General features: G+C 43.2%; 1 protein-coding gene across 2 annotated transcripts in view; it reads right to left on the reverse strand.

Annotated features, from left to right (window-relative positions):
• LOC139424721 (complement C3-like) overlaps positions 1-2705 on the reverse strand; it is a 46049-nt gene extending 43344 nt beyond the window's left edge. The window contains exon 1 of one of the 2 annotated variants that reach the window (XM_071176818.1): positions 2547-2705. In XM_071176818.1, coding sequence (XP_071032919.1) covers positions 2547-2617 — 71 coding nt within the window. In that variant the 5' untranslated portion in view covers positions 2618-2705. The remainder of the gene's footprint in view (positions 1-2546) is intronic. The other variant, XM_071176819.1, reaches the window with a different exon arrangement.
• Between the last annotated feature and the right edge of the window lie 15306 nt (positions 2706-18011).

Raw genomic sequence — 18011 nt, forward strand, 5'->3', positions numbered from 1 at the left:
AATAAAATATTGTACTTTTTGTGTAATTGCAGGAAATAAAAATGTAACTGGTGTGTCATAACATTATGGTACCTGCAGTGGCTATGCAAACAAAACATGAATAAATTCACAACGCATGCACATTAACTGGTAAACAACTTGTATGGCACAAATCACGTTTCCATCCACAGTTTTTACGTAAGTAAAGTCATATCATATTAAATAAAAAAAAAATCACAACAGCTCGTGGAAACAGGAAGTTTCGGTATAATTTTATAAATGCAAACAGATAATTTGTTTGTTTGACATGGTGTGGTCTTTTTGTGTCGGTAAATGTATATTATACGATAAATTGCGGAGGACACGCCTTTATAAACAAATATTGATATAATAACCATCATATCGTACTAGACTTGGAGTCACGTGAAGATATGGTGTCCTCCCACCATGACTCGGGAAACCATACTTTTTACTGGGCTACTGATGAAATAAATTAGGATGAACTTCACAGGGTGGTGAAAGTGCACAGTGATCTTGATGCTCCATTCCAATAAATATTGAGGGTCTTATTCTGGCGATATCATGACAAATAAAAAATATTATTGCTCTTATCCATAATAATCTCATCATCTAGACTAGCCTACCCGCACTGTATCTGCGAGCTGTTGGCTAGGGCAGTGATTCTCAATTTGGGGGGTCGCGACCCCCACGTGCAGCACTTCCGCAGTGATGAAATGGCTAGCTACATTTTCACGCTGCACATACTCGCTCACTGACCAAAACAATAACAATTCTCACCCCACACATACCCACTTCAAGCGGAGATTGCTTTGTTTTTTTCGGAGAAAAGTTACCTCTGGCTGAACGTTTCGTTTGTGAGGAGTAGCTCACAAAGTTTGTCTACCAGGTGGATGTTTTTTAGAATCTGAATTCGCTCAACGCAAGGGACGGGCGCACAATCGACTTGAACAGAGGGACAAAGTGGATGCCTTCAAGATGAAGCTTACCCTTTGGGCAAATCATATTTCTAACGGGACGATTGCTGATTTCGAATCTGATCAACAAAGCACACAGCGACACACTGAAAAAAAAAACTGTTAAACAGCATCTTGTCAAGCACAGATAAACAGGTAAATTAGTTATTGTTCAGTATGTTAATCAACTCTGACATTCATATTACATTTTATTGAACTGGTTAAAAATGTACACCTTTTCAAGATTGTGAAGCTATTCATATGGTAATTGCTGATTACGAAATCCTAATGATTGTTGTTTTTTCCATTTTAAACACTGGTATGTGTTACTGTTCATTTACATAATTGGACTGGTTTCGATGTCAAATTCTGAATCTGGTCATTTATTACACCCACTCCTGAACTGGTTGCCTAATTAAATGGCTTATTCTCTTGAATTGATAATAAATGTTTTCTCAGTTAATATGGCTGTGTAATGACTTTCTTTTATACCATAATTGTAGAAAAGGCCCATGGAGTTGGTGGAATAATCCTTTAATTCATTGCCATTTACTCAGCTGGGCCAGGGGCGCTTTAATTAGGTCAGGTGGAAATGTCCGACAGATCTCAACTCCATAAAATAAGAAATTGCCATCGCCTGATCTCGCTGCTTTCTCTTGCTTAACTCCATCTGATCCAGAAGTTCTGTGCGTCATCTGAATTATCTGTGGCGATCGGGAGAGTGGGCCATTCAGTTACTGTTAATAGGTTATTACCGCGGAGCGCGGCTTGGAGCGCACGCTTCAAACATATTGTGTAACGTGAATTGTCAATGATCACGGCCCTACGGATCCTCATAGGCCAATTATGCAATCGATATGGTTCATATGTATTGACATTAATTATATGTACACATGAAGACAATTGAAAGAGTGAAATGAGAAACGTCATTGTTTGCTAACTGATTGACTTTGATAATGGGGATTATAGCTTGTATAACCATTCACTGTTTGTATTCTAGTAGCCCCTTGAGCCAGAGTCTATTTTGCAAGTGAAGCCTGCCCAAGAAGGCAGCTGCAACACAACATTACAAAATGTAGCTGCAATACAACAGTCCATAATATTGGGTCGTGACTCATTTGTCATTGTCAATTTTGGGTCCCCAGGCAAAATCAGTTGAGAACCACCAAAACCAGATTAGGCACATTTGCTATTTAGCGCAACAGTTTTTGTGACAAAACTATTGGTAATGTTGAAAATGCAATGGAAAAATATTGAACTTCAGATTTAGATTTTGTACATGACAACTTAAGCAAAAAAGTACATTTTGTGTGCGCTACATCATTACACCCTGATTTTTATCCATAAAAAGTCAATGTTACCCGCAACAAGTCCTTTAAGCGGATTTTAGAATTTCGCATGAAAATCTGTCTCCAATTGGATGGAAATCTATTAATACTACCATTTTTTGAAGTAATATTTATTATTCATCAATGTTTCTATGACACGTTTTACCATGACAATTCTAGGAATGATGGCTGATGTATTCCCTTTAGAATTGTGGCACCAAATGTTCTACCACATTGAAAATGATTTTATTTATGATGTACTCACAGCACTTCACCATTGGAGAGGAGAGGGAGAGACAGAGCCACAGCGGCCAGCAACACTAGCTCCACCAGCATAACGTGGGTCTGATTCAAGTCCAAATTAAATTGCTTCACCCAAGGCTCAAGCTTTTATCGTGGCATTTTCCCAGACCATAACTCAGTTCTGCTCTTGACCCTCCCCTTTTGGACGAGTGCCAGACAACATGTTCACCCTCCCACCCTGTATTTGTTCTTATCAGAATTGGGAATTTACGGGAACAGAGAGATACAGTACAAGACACCCTTAAATCTTACTTCTGCCACCTAATTAATTGAGACATTGAGTCTTTTTTATCTTAACTGTGTGTAATTGTTTATTTATTGCTGTAACAGTTTTTCCTAATTGCTAAAACACAATTTTGCAAACTAGGCTGGTTTTATCAAAATACTTAACACAGTTCACAAAACCACACATCCAAACTGCAAAATACCTCATAGATCCTGCAAAATGAAGCACTGCAACCAAAATTACATATAGCATTATCAAAATCAAATGTTTGCACGAAATGGAAATATGAATTCATTCATACTACCAGATTTTTGTCTAACCAGCTACACACTGTTGGGCATAATGAAAAGCACTCTCATCTTTAGTATGCTTTGCCATAATACTAAAATAGTTCAAATTGTAGAAAATCTTCAGATGCACAGAATTATTTGCAGATACACACACATGCTTTTGAAACAGTTTTTAATTTATTTTATTTTTCACCAAACAAGTCAGTGCAACATATGCACAGCAGATATATTTACATTGGACTGAACAAAAATATGCTCACAAAAAAACTGAAAAAGAAAATTGCAGAAAAAATGTTCAGAAAAAATATATAGAAAAAAAGAGGCAAGAGAAATAATTAGGCAGCATCTTGCCGCACAGCTGGGTCTGGCCACAACGCCTCGTCCACATCACAGGCAATATCTTCCCTTGCCAGACATCGAGGGAAGAAGTGTCTTATCCATCCCTGAATCGCACCTACATCAATCTCATCACATGTTTTTTTCCATAGCCTGTAAATATGCGACATGACTTTGTAGAGGTATGTATGCAACACTACTTCCAGTACTTCAGACATACCATATTTACTCATCTGTATATCCTTTTGTCTTTTGTCTATCCTTTTGTCTTTTGTCTATAATACAGAGAGTATTGGAGCTGGATGCCCATGTAATTCGCCATGAATTTATTTATGTGGATGAGGTTGGCTTCAACCTCACCAAAACCAGGCGCCGCGGAAGAAATGTAATAGGACACAGGACAATTACCAATGTCCCTGAACAGCGTGGGGGTAATATAACTATGTGTGCTGCCATCACTCAAAACGGGATACTCCATCACAATGCCACACTGGGTCCGTACAACACCGGCCATATGCTCACTTTTCTGGATGCAATTTACACAATGATTGTCCCTGATCAAGAGCCTACTAGATTTGTGGTTTTATGGGACAATGTTAGTTTTCACCGGGCTGTTCTGGTCCAAAACTGGTTTGCCACCCATCCACAATTTGTAGTTTTGTACCTACCCCCATATTCACCTTTTCTAAATCCCATAGAGGAATTTTTCTCAGCCTGGCGCTGGAAAGTGTATGATCGCCAACCCTATGCCCGCATGCCGCTTCTCCAGGCAATGGAGGACGCATGTGGGGACATAGAGGTTGCCTCTGTCCAAGGTTGGATACGCCATGCTAGGAGATGCTTCCCTCGATGTTTGGCAAGAGAAAACGTATCTTGTGATGTGGACGAAGAATTGTGGCCAGACCCAGGCCGGAGAAGAGATAGCTTAGCACTGGTGACTTTTTTTTGTTTTTTTTGATTATCCAACTCAAGGTATAACAAAATAAAAAAACGTTTTTTCACATCCCTAATGTCTCCCATTTATGAAATGGATGGTTGTGTAGAAATGTTTTACTGCAAAAGGGGTTAAATTGATAGAGACTGTCACAACCCCCCGCCCCTAAACTCAAAAGTGCCGAATAATTACAGGGTTGAGGGGTGATGGGACACACAAACTAATGTAAACCAATACTGCATGCTCTGATATTGCTCAAATGTGGAATATGAGTTGTCGGTCATATGCACTACATACACAAATAGCCCTAAGATATCTTTATCTTGGAAATATAGACCTGGAAACAGAGATAAAATAGGTGACAATATCTGTCATGAATATTTATGATGAATGTAAGCTTTACTTTTTGGTACTTGATTACTAGACAACTTTCCAAGTCAAATTTGCTCTCATTCACTGCTGTATGGTCCTCCTGTCTGACAAATGTACAAACCGTTACACATGTTTTTTTTATGTTGTGGCTATTGTAATCTAATCGGCTCTAACGAAAACAAGTGGGCTCAGACACTGGAAACTCATTTTCTTCAGTCAATGGTTCGTCTGTGGATTTGATTTGTGCTGCCCACACTCTTGCAATTACGAATGAAACATTTATTACATTTAGATTTTGTTTCACAGATCTACACAATTCATAATGTCAAAGTGGAATTGTGTTTTTAGAAATGTTTACAAATTATACTGAACAAAAATATAAATGTAACATTTAAGTGTTGGTCCCATGTTTTATGAAATCAAAGATTTTTCAATTTTTTGTGCAAAAAGCTTATTTCGCTCAAATGTTGTGCTCAAATCCCTGTTAGTGAGCATTTCTCCTTTGCCAAGATAATTCATCCACCTGACAGGTGTGGCAAATCAAGAAGCTTATTAAACAGCATGATCATTACACAGGTGCACCTTGTGCTGGGGACAATAAAAGGCCACTCTAAAATGTGCAGTTTTGTCACATCACAATGCCACAGATGTCTGTAGGTTAGAGGGAGCATGCAATTGGCATGCTGGCTGCAGGAATCTCCACCAGAGCTGTTGCCAGAGAATTGAATGTTAATTTCTCTACCATGTCATTTTAGAGAATTTGGCAATATGTCCAACTGGCCTCACAACCGCAGACGAAGTGTAACCACACCAGCCCAGGACCTTGACATCCAGGTTCTTCACCTGCGAGACGAGCCACCCGGACATCTAATGAAACTATGGGTTTGCACAACCAAATAATTTCTACACCAACTGTCATAAACCTTATCAGGGAAGCTCATCTGCTTGCTCGTCGTCCTCACCAGGGTCTTGACCTAACTTCAGTTCGGTGTCGTAACCGACTTCAGTGGACAAATATGCTCACCTTCGATGGGCACTGGTATGCTGGAGAGGTGTGCTCTTCACGGATTAATTCCAGTTTCAACTGTGCTGGGCAGATGGCATTGAGTGGACGTGCAGTTGGTTGATATCAACGTTGTGAACAGAGTGCTCCATAGTGTTGGTGTTTTTTTAATGTTTTTTATTTTTTTTTATTTCACCTTTATTTAACCAGGTAGGCAAATTGAGGACAAGTTCTCATTTACAATTGCGACCTGGCCAAGATAAAGCAAAGCAGTTCGACACATACAACGACACAGACTTACACATGGAGTAAAACAAACATACAGTCAATAATACAGTATAAACAAGTCTATATACGATGTGAGCAAATGAGGTGAGATAAGGGAGGTAAAGGCAAAAAAAGGCCATGGTGGCAAAGTAAATACAATATAGCAAGTAAAACACTGGAATGGTAGATTTGCAGTGGAAGAATGTGCAAAGTAGAAATAAAAATAATGTGGTGCAAAGGAGCAAAATAAATAAATAAATAAAATAAATACAGTAGGGAAAGAGGTAGTTGTTTGGGCTAAATTATAGGTTGGCTATGTACAGGTGCAGTAATCTGTGAGCTGCTCTGACAGTTGGTGCTTAAAGCTAGTGAGGGAGATAAGTGTTTCCAGTTTCAGGGATTTTTGTAGTTCGTTCCAGTCATTGGCAGCAGAGAACTGGAAGGAGAGGCGGCCAAAGAAAGAATTGGTTTTGGGGGTAACCAGAGAGATATACCTGCGTGCTACAGGTGGGTGATGCTATGGTGACCAGCGAGCTGAGATAAGGGGGGACTTTACCTAGCAGGGTCTTGTAGATGACATGGAGCCAGTGGGTTTGGCGACGAGTATGAAGCAAGGTCCAGCCAACGAGAGCGTACAGGTCGCAATGGTGGGTAGTATATGGGGCTTTGGTGACAAAACGGATTGCACTGTGATAGACTGCATCCAATTTGTTGAGTAGGGTATTGAAGGCTATTTTGTAAATGACATCGCCGAAGTCGAGGATTGGTAGGATGGTCAGTTTTACAAGGGTATGTTTGGAAGCATTAGTGAAGGATGCTTTGTTGCGAAATAGGAAGCCAATTCTAGATTTAACTTTGGATTGGAGAAGTTTGATGTGGGTCTGGAAGGAGAGTTTACAGTCTAACCAGACACCTAGGTATTTGTAGTTGTCCACGTATTCTAAGTCAGAGCCGTCCAGAGTAGTGATGTTGGACAGGCGGGCAGGTGCAGGCAGCGATCGGTTGAAGAGCATGCATTTAGTTTTACTTGTATTTAAGAGCAATTGGAGGCCACGGAAGGAGATTTGTATGGCATTGAAGCTTGCCTGGAGGGTTGTTAACACAGTGTCCACAGAAGGGCCAGAAGTATACAGAATGGTGTCGTCTGCGTAGAGGTGGATCAGAGACTCACCAGCAGCAAGAGTGACATCACTGATGTATACAGAAAAGAGAGTCGGTCCCAGAATTGAACCCTGTGGCACCCCCATAGAGACTGCCAGAGGTCCGGACAGCAGACCCTCCGGTTTGACACACTGAACTCTATCAGAGAAGTAGTTGGTGAACCAGGCGAGGCAATCATTTGAGAAACCAAGGCTGTCGAGTCTGCCGATGAGGATGTGGTGATTGACAGAGTCGAAAGCCTTGGCCAGATCAATGAATACGGCTGTACAGTAATGTTTCTAATCGATGGTGGCTAAGTTATCGTTTAGGACCTTGAGCGTGCCTGAGGTGCACCCATGACCAGCTCTGAAACCAGATTGCATAGCAGAGAAGGTATGGTGAGATTCGAAATGGTCGGTAATCTGTTTGTTGACTTGGCTTTCGAAGACCTTAGAAAGGCAGGGTAGGATAGATATAGGTCTGTAGCAGTTTGGGTCAACAGTGTCCCCCCCTTTGAAGAGGGATGCAGAACGCCATAGGATGTTTTTGTGTTGGTTAAGGGCAGTCAGGTCTGGGGAGAACCAAGGGCTATATCTGTTCCTGGTTCTAAATTTCTTGAATGGGGCATGCTTATTTAAGATGGTTAGGAAGGCATTTTTAAAAAATAACCAAAAATAACCGGCATTTAAAAAAAATACCATAACCGGGTTATGGTATGGGCAGGCATAAGCTACAGTCAACGAAGACAATTGCATTTTATCGAAGGCAATTTGAATGAAAGATACCATGACGAGATCCTGAGACCCATTGTCGTGCCATTCATCCACCGCCATCCCCTCATGTTTCATCATGATAATGCACAGCCCCATGTCACATCTGTACACAATTCCTGGAAGCTGAAAATGTCCCAGTTCTTCTATGGCCTGCATACTCACCAGACATGTCACCCATTGAGCCAGTTTGGGATGCTCTGGATCGACGTGTACATCATCGTGTTCCAGTTCCCAACAATATCCATCGACTTCGCACAGCTATTGAAGAGGAGTGGGTCAACATTCCACAGCCCACAATCAAAAGCTTGATCAAATATATGCCAAGGAGATGTACTGTATCATGCTGCATGAGGCAAATAGTGGTCACACCAAATACTGACTGGTTTTCTGATCCACGGCCCTAACTTTTTTGAAAAGGTATCATTGACCAATAGATGCATATCTGTATTCCCAGTCATGAAATCCATACATTAGAAATGGAATAGAGCCAAGCACAGGAAAAATCCTCAAGGAAAACCTGGTCCAGTCTGCTCTCCAACAGACACTGTGTCACACCTACTCCCGCTTAATAAAGATTACTGCCTAAAAATACGGAAGCAGGGATACCTACTCCGTCAACACCACGATCAGCTGGTGCAACTGGGTGTGGCTATGGATGAGGTCCTCTGCGTCCTCCACCGCCTCCACACCACCCGAGAGGATTCACCTCCAACTAGCAGAGGGCCTCCTACCACGAGTCGTTCCAGCGAGCCAGCCTCCCATCCTATCCAGCAGTCCACCTAGGTCAACGATGCCCGAATGTCACTCCCAGACAAGTATGACAGGACTCCATCCTACTCCAGTGCTCCCTCTGATTCACCCATCAGACAGGAGTCCCCACCCCTGAGAGGTCCAAGGCTGCCGCGGTCATTTCCCAGCTGACCGGGTGAGTGTTGTAGTGGGCTACGGCCGTCTGGGAAAGAGGAAGAGCTGGGTTCATACGAGAGGTCCATCCACTGGAGGGCAGATAGGGAGGTAAACAATTACTCCCACTCCGGCAGGGTGCCAAGACTGCTGTGGAATATGCCCTCACCTACCGTGGCAGCCTCCAGCGGATGGAATGAGCCGGCACTCCACTCCCTATTCCGAAGTGGACTGGGTGAGGAGGTCCAGACAGGGTTGGCGTGCCGAGCCGATGACCTTTCCTTGGATACGCTTATCGCGATGGCCATCCGTCTGGACATCAGGAGCGTCAGTGGCCCACTTCGCCTCTCTCCCTCCTCCTTTCGCCGTCCTGAGGCAGAGCCTGAATTCATGGAGGTAGGGGCCACACACCTCCCCACTGCAGAGCGGCGTCGCTGGAAACAGCTGGGGCTCTGTTCCTATTGTGAACAGGAGGGTTATCAGCTTCAGCAGTGTCCGGTGAGTCCTAACCCGAGGTCCACGGGGGCAGATTGGCGGGCCCCGTGATCACCCATCTTCCAGGGTAGGCGTGAGTATTCCATCATCATCGCTTTCCGCCATACCATTCCTGATTTCCATTTCACTGACTGGCCGTCCCTCGTGTTGTCTCGACAGCCCTAGTGGACTCCCGGGCTGCGGGGAATTTCATCGACCAGGCACTCGCCTCCTCCCTGAACATCACCTCATACTCACTTTCCTCTCCTCTTCCGGTCCAAGCCCTGGATAATCAACCAGTGAGATCTGGCACAATCACGCACATCACAGAACCACTCACACTCACCGTGGGCCCCATCTACCAAGAAAGCCTTCGCTTCCTCCTCATCATTGCATCCGTACACAAAATCATCCTCAAAATCATCCTCAGTCTCCCATGACTCTCAACTCTCGGTCTCCCTCCTTATCGCCCCTGGGACTGTTCCATCGACCTGCTTGCAGGCTCTGCGCAGCCATGTCTACACTCTGTCGGTGGCTGAAAACGAGGCCATTGAGGAGTACATCGAGGATGCTCTCCAACAGGGTTTCATCCGCCCATCCACCTCCCCTGCATAGGAAGGCTTCTTTGTGGCCAAGAAGTACGCAGGTCTATGTCCATGCATCAATTAAAGAGGACTCAATTCCATCACCACCAAGTACCGCTACCCTATCCCATTGTTGCCGGCCACTGTCGAACAGCTTTGCAGGGCCCGTTTTTTTTCTAAACTGGAATTGCGGGGTGCCAACAATCTGATCCTCATCCGGGAGCGGCACAACGAGTACTTGGTGATGCCTTATGGATTAGTTAATGCTGTGTTCCAGGCATTTGTAAACGAGGTGTCGACAACATCCAAAGTCCTGGGACGCCTCCTGGAAAACTGCCTGTATGTGAAAGTGGAGAAGTGCCAGTTCCATCAGGTCTCCTGTTTGGGACGCCAGATCAGCCCGCAGGGAGTGATTATGGATGAAAGGAAAGTCGAGGCAGTCAGGTCAACTTCTGCTTCTTTAAAAACTTCAGTTCCATTGCCTCTCACCTCTCTCCTCAAGGGCGGTCCCCGTGAGTTGATGTGGAGTCCTGCAGCTGATGAGGCCCTCCGCCTACTGAAGGGCGGTTTGACCTTCGTTCCGTTACTGAAACAACCAGATTCTACGCTGTCCTTCGTGGTCTTGGTGGACGCCTCAGAAGTGGGAGTGGGGGCTGTCCATTCCCAACGCCAAGGTAACCCACATATATCCATGTGCATACTACTCAAATAAACAGTCTCCTGCAGAGAGGAACTACGACATTGGCGACCGGGATCTCCTTGTGGTGAAGTTGGCATTAGAAGAGTAGAGACACTGGCTGGAGGGTGCCAAGGACCCATTTCTCATCCTCACCGACCATTGGAACCTTGAGTACATACAGCCGAGGCGGCTGAACCCATGCCAAGCAAGGTGGGCCCTTTTCTTCACTAGATTAAACTTCACCCTGTCATGTCGCCCAGGTTAAAAAATCATTAAAGCCGATGCCCTGTCCCATCTCCACTATTCGGGAGAAGCTCCTGGGCGCCCACAACTCTCACTGCTGGACACCCAGGTATCACCCGCACTATTCAATCCATCTCCGCAAAGTACTGGTGGCCCATCTTGGCGCGGGACGTTGCCCGCTATGTCAACTCCTGCTCCGTATGTGCCCAAACAAAATCTCCCCGGCAGCCTCACATCCGGGTACTGGCCGCATTCTAACGGCAGGTGGAGAGTATCAACCAGGAGCTGGAGAGGTTCCTTAGGAGTCACTGCCCGGTTCCTTCCCTGGGGGAGTACACCCAGAACTCACTTTGTCACTCCTCCACCGGGCTGACTCCCTTCCAGTGCGTCCTGTGATATCAGCCGGCCCTGGCCCCGTGGACCCCGAGCCAGACTGAAGCCCCTGCGGTGGACAAGTTGTTCCGGTGCGCATAGGAGGTTTGGAACTCTTCCCACGTCCACTGCCAGAAGGAGCAGGCAGACCGCCACCTCATTGAGGCTCCCGTGTTCCATCCTCGAGATCACGTCTGGCTTTCCACCAGGGAACCTCCCGCTCCACCTGCCCTGCCGGAAGCTGATCCCCCCCGGTTTGTGGGGGCCCTTCAAGGTCCTCCGGCGGGTCAACAAGGTAACACATCGATTACAACAAGACTAGGCGATATATACAATGGAGTTGCTTACCAAGACGACATTGAATGTTCCTGAGTGGTTCAGTTACAGTTTTGACTTAATAACCTCTAGTGACTCCCCATCCCGGGTCCGGGAGCGTAATCATCGACTGACACTAATTAGCATAACGCAACAGACATAAATATTCCTAGAAAATATTCCTATTCATGAAAATCACAAGTGAAATACATTGAGACACAGCTTAGCCTTTTGTTAATCACCCTGTCATCTCAGATTTTCAAAATATGCTTTACAGCCTAAGCTAGAAAAGCATTTGTGTAAGTTTATCGATAGCCTAGCATAGCATTTTGTCCAGCTAGCAGCAGGTAACTTGGTCACGAAAATCAGAAAAGCAATCAAATTAAATAGTTTACTTTTGATGAGCTTCGGATGTTTTCACTCACCAGACTCCCAGTTAGATAGCCAATGTTCCTTTTTTCCAAAAATATTATTTTTGTAGGCGAAATAGCTCCGTTTGTTCTTCACATTTGGCTGAGAAATCTCCCGGAAATTGCAGTCACGAAAACACCGAAAAATATTCCAAATTAGCTCCATAATATTGACAGAAACATGGCAAACGTTGTTTATAATCAATCCTCAAGGTGTTTTTAAAATATCTATTCGATAATATATCCACCGGGACAATTTTTCAGTAGGACCGATTGGAATAATGGCTACCTCTGTATTTTACGTGAGAATCACTCTGAGAGCTATCAGGTGTCCACTTGGGCAATGTAGCCGCTTACGGGTATTCTTCAACATAAATGCGTAAAACTACGTCACAATGCTGTAGACACCTTGGGGAATACAGAGAAAAAGTAATCTGGTTGAAAGCCCATTCACTGCTCAATAGGGACGCATTGGAACGCAGAGCTTTCAAAAGATGAGTCACTTCCGGATTGGATTTTTCTCATGCTTTCGCCTGCAATATCAGTTCTGTTATACTCAAAGACAATATTTTTACAGTTTTGGAAACTTTAGAGTGTTTTCTATCCTAAGCTGTCAATAATATGCATATTCTAGCATCTTGTCCTGACAAAATATCCCGTTTACTACGGGAACATGATTTTTTCCAAAAATGAAAATACTGCCCCCTAGTCACAATTAAATCGGCTTGAAAATCTATGGCAAGACTTGAAATGACTGTCTAGCAATGATCAATAACCAATTTGACAGAGCTTGAAGAATAAAACATAATAATATTGTTTAAATATTGTACAAACCAGGTTTGCAAAGCTCTTAGCGACTTACCCGGAAAGAGATATTTATAAATTGGATATTTATTTATTTAATTTTCAGTATATTTGATTTTAAAAATTATAACACCAAAACAGTCTTTATGAGTTGTACAAAATGTATATTTACACGTGATTTAATTTGAATGAAATGGTATTATGGCAGCGATATTGGATTTGAGGCAATAGGGAAGGGTGTGGCCGGCAAGGATGTTCTTGTCCCATCACTCTCAATTGACTCCTGTGGCGGGCCGGGCGCAATGCACGCTGACGCGGTCATCAGGTGTGCAGTGTTTCCTCCGACACATTGCTGCTTCTGGGTTAAGTGGGTGTTGTGTCAAGAAGCAGCTCGACTGGGTTGTGTTTTGGTGGACGCACAGCTCTCAACCTTCGCCTATCCCGAGTCTGTAGTTACAAGACTGTGTAACTACTAATTGGATAAAAATACTAAAAATAATTCTTAAAAGACAGGTGTAACTGTATGTATTTTTGTCAGACAAGATGACCATATAGTACTGAATGAGAGCAAATTTGTCAGTTAATCAGCTACAAAAACAGTAGCCTACATTCGTCATAAAACTTCATAGTTGATATTTCTGCCAAATGTACCTCTGTGTTTACAGAGGTACATTACATTACCAAAACCCTTTAAGACATCCTAATGCAGTTTGTTTGTGTATGTAGGGCAGACAACTGACTACTTGTATTCCACATTTGAGCAATTTCAGAGCTTGCAATATTGGGTTAAAAAAGGGGTGTGTTTTACTTCATAAATGTGAGAGACATGGTTGTGTTTTGTTCTACCTCAGGTATCTCTAAAACTAAAGCCCTTTTTGGATTGGCCACTAGCCTTTTTTTTGACAGGCTGTCATGTGCCTTTTACTGAGGAGTGGCTTCTGTCTGGCCACTCTACCATAAAGGCCTGATTGGTGGAATGCTGCAGAGATGGATGTCCTTCTGGAAGGTTCTCCCATCTCCACAGAGATTGCTCAGTTTAGCCGGGCAGCCAGCTCTAGGAAGAGTCTTCCTGCTCCAATCTTCTTCCATTTAAGAATGATGGAGCCAACTGTGTTCTTGGAGACCTTCAATGCTGCTGTGGTACCCTTCCCCAGATCCGTGCCTCGACACAATCCTGTTTCTATATATCAACTCATACACCCTGTGCCATGGAATCGGTACATCAAACATCTCTTCCCAGTTATTTTGCCACAGCTGTCAACATCCTGGTTCTCAAATGAAAATGTTATATGTTCCTATTTGGCTATTTTTGTTCCTCTGCCAGTTTTGATCCTTTATATTGGGCAGACAGACCAGTTACCCACTTCCTCCCACTGCCACCTGCCTCCTCCATTTTTGAGGTAATGCTGTAATCAAATCATTGTAATCTTGGACCTAACAGAAGATTGAGCATTCCTACCCACCAATACCTGGGGAAGGTTTTGTGATTTTAGCTGATTTGTAAGCGTGTGTTTTGTGTTATTATTACTGATCGATCATTTAAACCAAAATTCCCGGCAGCTCTTATCTCTCTGCAAACATCAGTGTTTGTTTAGGCAATGTTGCTTACCCAGCACACTGGACTCAGTGACATCAAACACACCTTGGGTAGTCAAGAAAATAAACATGTATTTGACCCAGGTCTGCTGACCTCACATGAACGGTTACGAAACGTGAGTGCAGCGGTCAACCTGGTTTCACAAGGCTACCAAAATCAGGGCTGCCAACTTTTGGAGTGATTGAAGTGAGGTATGATATGTGAATTTCATTGCCCCCTTGCACAACCCCTATACAGGGGGACTGGGGGTCCTCTCCCCAGGAACATTTGACTGTTTTAAAGCTCATTTCCTGCAATTCTACGTATTAGGCCTATAACCAGGGTCGACATTTTTATTATTTTTTATAAACAAAAAAAAACAGGTCAAGTGTATTCAGGATGCTTTGAACATTAAATGAACACTAAACATTTGACAACTTTCTTTGAGTTTCTTGTGGGATGAAATTTTAAGTATGCTAATAATTGTTTTATACATATTTTTAGGTGTTTTTTACACTGTATTCAGACAGTAATGAAACGAGACAGGGACACAGGCAAATGGGAGAAACGGTTGGAAGCAGAGATTGATCCTGTTCTCAGGTGGAAAGTTGTATGTGACAGGTGCCAGATACAACATGACTCTGCACAGGAAATACTAATACTATTGGTTGATTGCAGTTAAGTGACCACATTTAAGATATCCAAATGCGGGACAATAGGAGGATTTTATGGGACACACACACACACACACTACAATCCCCCTCCCATTCATGGTGTAGTGCACATTTTTTAGGTGCTGGATAACAGTACAAAAGTAAATTACGTCATCATTTCTCAACGTCTGTACCAACAGATGTAGCCTATTGAATATCATTATGAAATATCCACCTAGCAGGTGTGGCATATCAATAAGCTTATTAAACAGCATGATCATTACACAGGTGCACCTTGAGCTGGCTACTCTAAAGGCTACTCTAAACTTTGCAGTTTTGTCACATCACAATGCCACAGATGTCTCAAGTTTTGTGGGAGCGTGCGATTGTTATCCTGACCAGGAATTTCCATCAGAGCTTTTGCCAGAGAATTGAATGTTAATTTCTCTACTATAAGCCGCAGGATTGTTTGAGACCAGCCACCTGGACAGCTGATGAAATTGTGGGTTTGCACAACCAAAGAATTTCTGCACAAACTGTCAGAAACCGTCTCAGGGAAGTTAATCTGCATGCCCGTCGTCCTCGCCAGGGTCTTGACCTGACTGCAGTTTGATGCTGTAACCAACTTCAGTGGGCAAATGCTCACCTTCGATGGCCAATGGCATGTTGTAGAAGTGTGCTCTTCACGGATGAATCCGGGTTCCAATTGTCCCGGGTAGATGGCAGACAGCGTGCATGGCGTTGTGTGTGCGAGCATTTAGCTGATGTCAACGTTGTGAACAGAGTGCCCCATGGTGGTTGTAGGGTTATGGTATGGGCCGACATAAGCTAAGGACAATGAACACAATTGCATTTTATCCAAGGCAACTTGAATGCACAGAGATACCGTGACGAGATCCTGAGGCCATTGTCGTGCCACTCTGCCGCCATCACCTCATGTTTCAGCATGATAATGCACAGCCCCATTTCACAAGGATTTGTACACAACTCCTGGAAGCTGAGAATCTCCCAGTTCTTTCAGGGCCAGCATACCCACCAGACATGTCAACTATTGAGCATGTTTGGTATGCTCCGGATCGATGTTTACGGCAGCGTGTTCCAATTCTTGCCAATATCCAGCAACTTCACACATCCATTGAAGAGGAGTGGGACATTCCACAGACCACAATCAACAGTCTGATCAACTTGATGCGAAGGAGATGTGTCGTGCTGCATGACATGATGCAAATGATGGTCACACCAGATAAATTACTGTACTGTATCACAAAGCCTTTATTACTGTCCAAATAGAGTTCTCAATAAAGAAAGAGCCTAACAGGCCAATTTGGGTTGACATGAAAGAAGAACCCCATTTGGAGCATCATTAGTATCCAACCCAACCAAAACAACCATTGACTGACCAGGTCTCTCCAAATCTCCCAACAATGATCTTTCTAGGGTCAATTTTAAATTAATGTTATGCTTTTTCAGCCATTCCTGAAGCTGAGACTAGAGACAGGCTACCTGAGGGCAATACCAGAACAAATTGTCTATTGATTCTGTGTCCTCACAACAAAATCTGCAGAGAGCTGCGATGTTTTTATGCCCCAAATAGTCTTGAATCTTATGTAGTTTTATATATCAACTCATACACCCTGTGCCATGGAATTGGTACATCAAAAATCTCTTCCCAGCTATTTTGCAATCTGTATGACACAGCAGTCAACATCCTGGTCTTCAAATGAAACTGTTATACTTTCATATTTATGCTATTTTTGTTCCTCTGCCAGTTTTGATCCTTTATATTGGGCAGACAGACCAGTTCCCTACCTCCTCCCGCTGCCACCTGCCTCCTCCATTTTTGAGGTAATGCTGTAATCAAATCATTGTAATCTTGGACCTAACAGAAGATTGAGCATTCCTACCCACCAATACCTGGGGAAGGTTTTGCGATTTTAGCTGATTTGTAAGCGTGTGTTTTGTGTTATTATTACTGATCGATCATTTAAACCAAAATTCCCGGCAGCTCTTATCTCTCTGCAAACATCAGTGTTTGTTTAGGCAATGTTGCTTACCCAGCACACTGGACTCAGTGACATCAAACACACCTTGGGTAGTCAAGAAAAATACACATACAAAATACATATTTTGTATAAATACAGGTATTTTATCAACCAGCACATTTGAGTTCAACCATAATATTTGTTGTAATGTAGTTGTTGTATCTTTTCTGGGGGCTGAAATTGAAAAACATTAGATTGTTCTTGAATAAATTCCTCTAGCTCTGTAGTACCGTTTTCTATTTATTTTGCTATCTACCTGTACTCTTAGTTCCAGTATTTCCCTTGTTAGTCTTGTCTCTTTGGACAGAAACTGCTTTTTCTTTACTGATGAATATTGAATTGAATGACCTCTGAAGCTACATTTAAAAGTATCCCAAACAAAAAGGGGATTTGCTGAACATACAGTACCAGTCAAAAGTTTGGACACACCTACTCATTCAAGGGTTTTTCTTTATTTTTTACTATTTTAGACATTGTAGAATGATAGTGAAGACATGACAACTATGAAATAACTCATATGGAATCATGTAGTAACCTAAAACGTTTTTCAAAAATCTAAATATATTGTAGATTTTAGATTCTGCAAAGTAGTCACCCTTTGCCTTAATGACAGCTGTGCACACTCTTGGCATTCTCTCAACCAGCTTCACCTGTAATGATTTTCCAACTGTCTTGAAAGAGTTCCCACATATGCTGAGCATATGCAGCTTTTCCTTCACTCTGCGGTCCGACTCATCCCAAACCATCTCAATTGGGTTGAGGTCTGGTGATTGTGGAGGCCAGGTTATCTGATGCAGCCCTCCATCACTCTCCCTATTGGTCAAATAGCCCTTACACAGCCTGGAGGTGTGTTGGGTCACTGTCCTGTTGAAAAACAAACAATAGTGCCACTAAGCACAAACCAGATGGGATGGCGTATCGCTGCAGAATACTGTGTTAGCCATGCTGGTTAAGTGTGCCTTGAATTCTAAATAAATCACTGTCAGTGTCACCAGCAAAGCAACCCCACACCATCACACCTCCTTCTCCAT

This window comes from Oncorhynchus clarkii, chromosome 13 (genome assembly GCF_045791955.1).
Source record: "Oncorhynchus clarkii lewisi isolate Uvic-CL-2024 chromosome 13, UVic_Ocla_1.0, whole genome shotgun sequence".
Taxonomy (NCBI): Eukaryota; Metazoa; Chordata; class Actinopteri; order Salmoniformes; family Salmonidae; genus Oncorhynchus; species Oncorhynchus clarkii.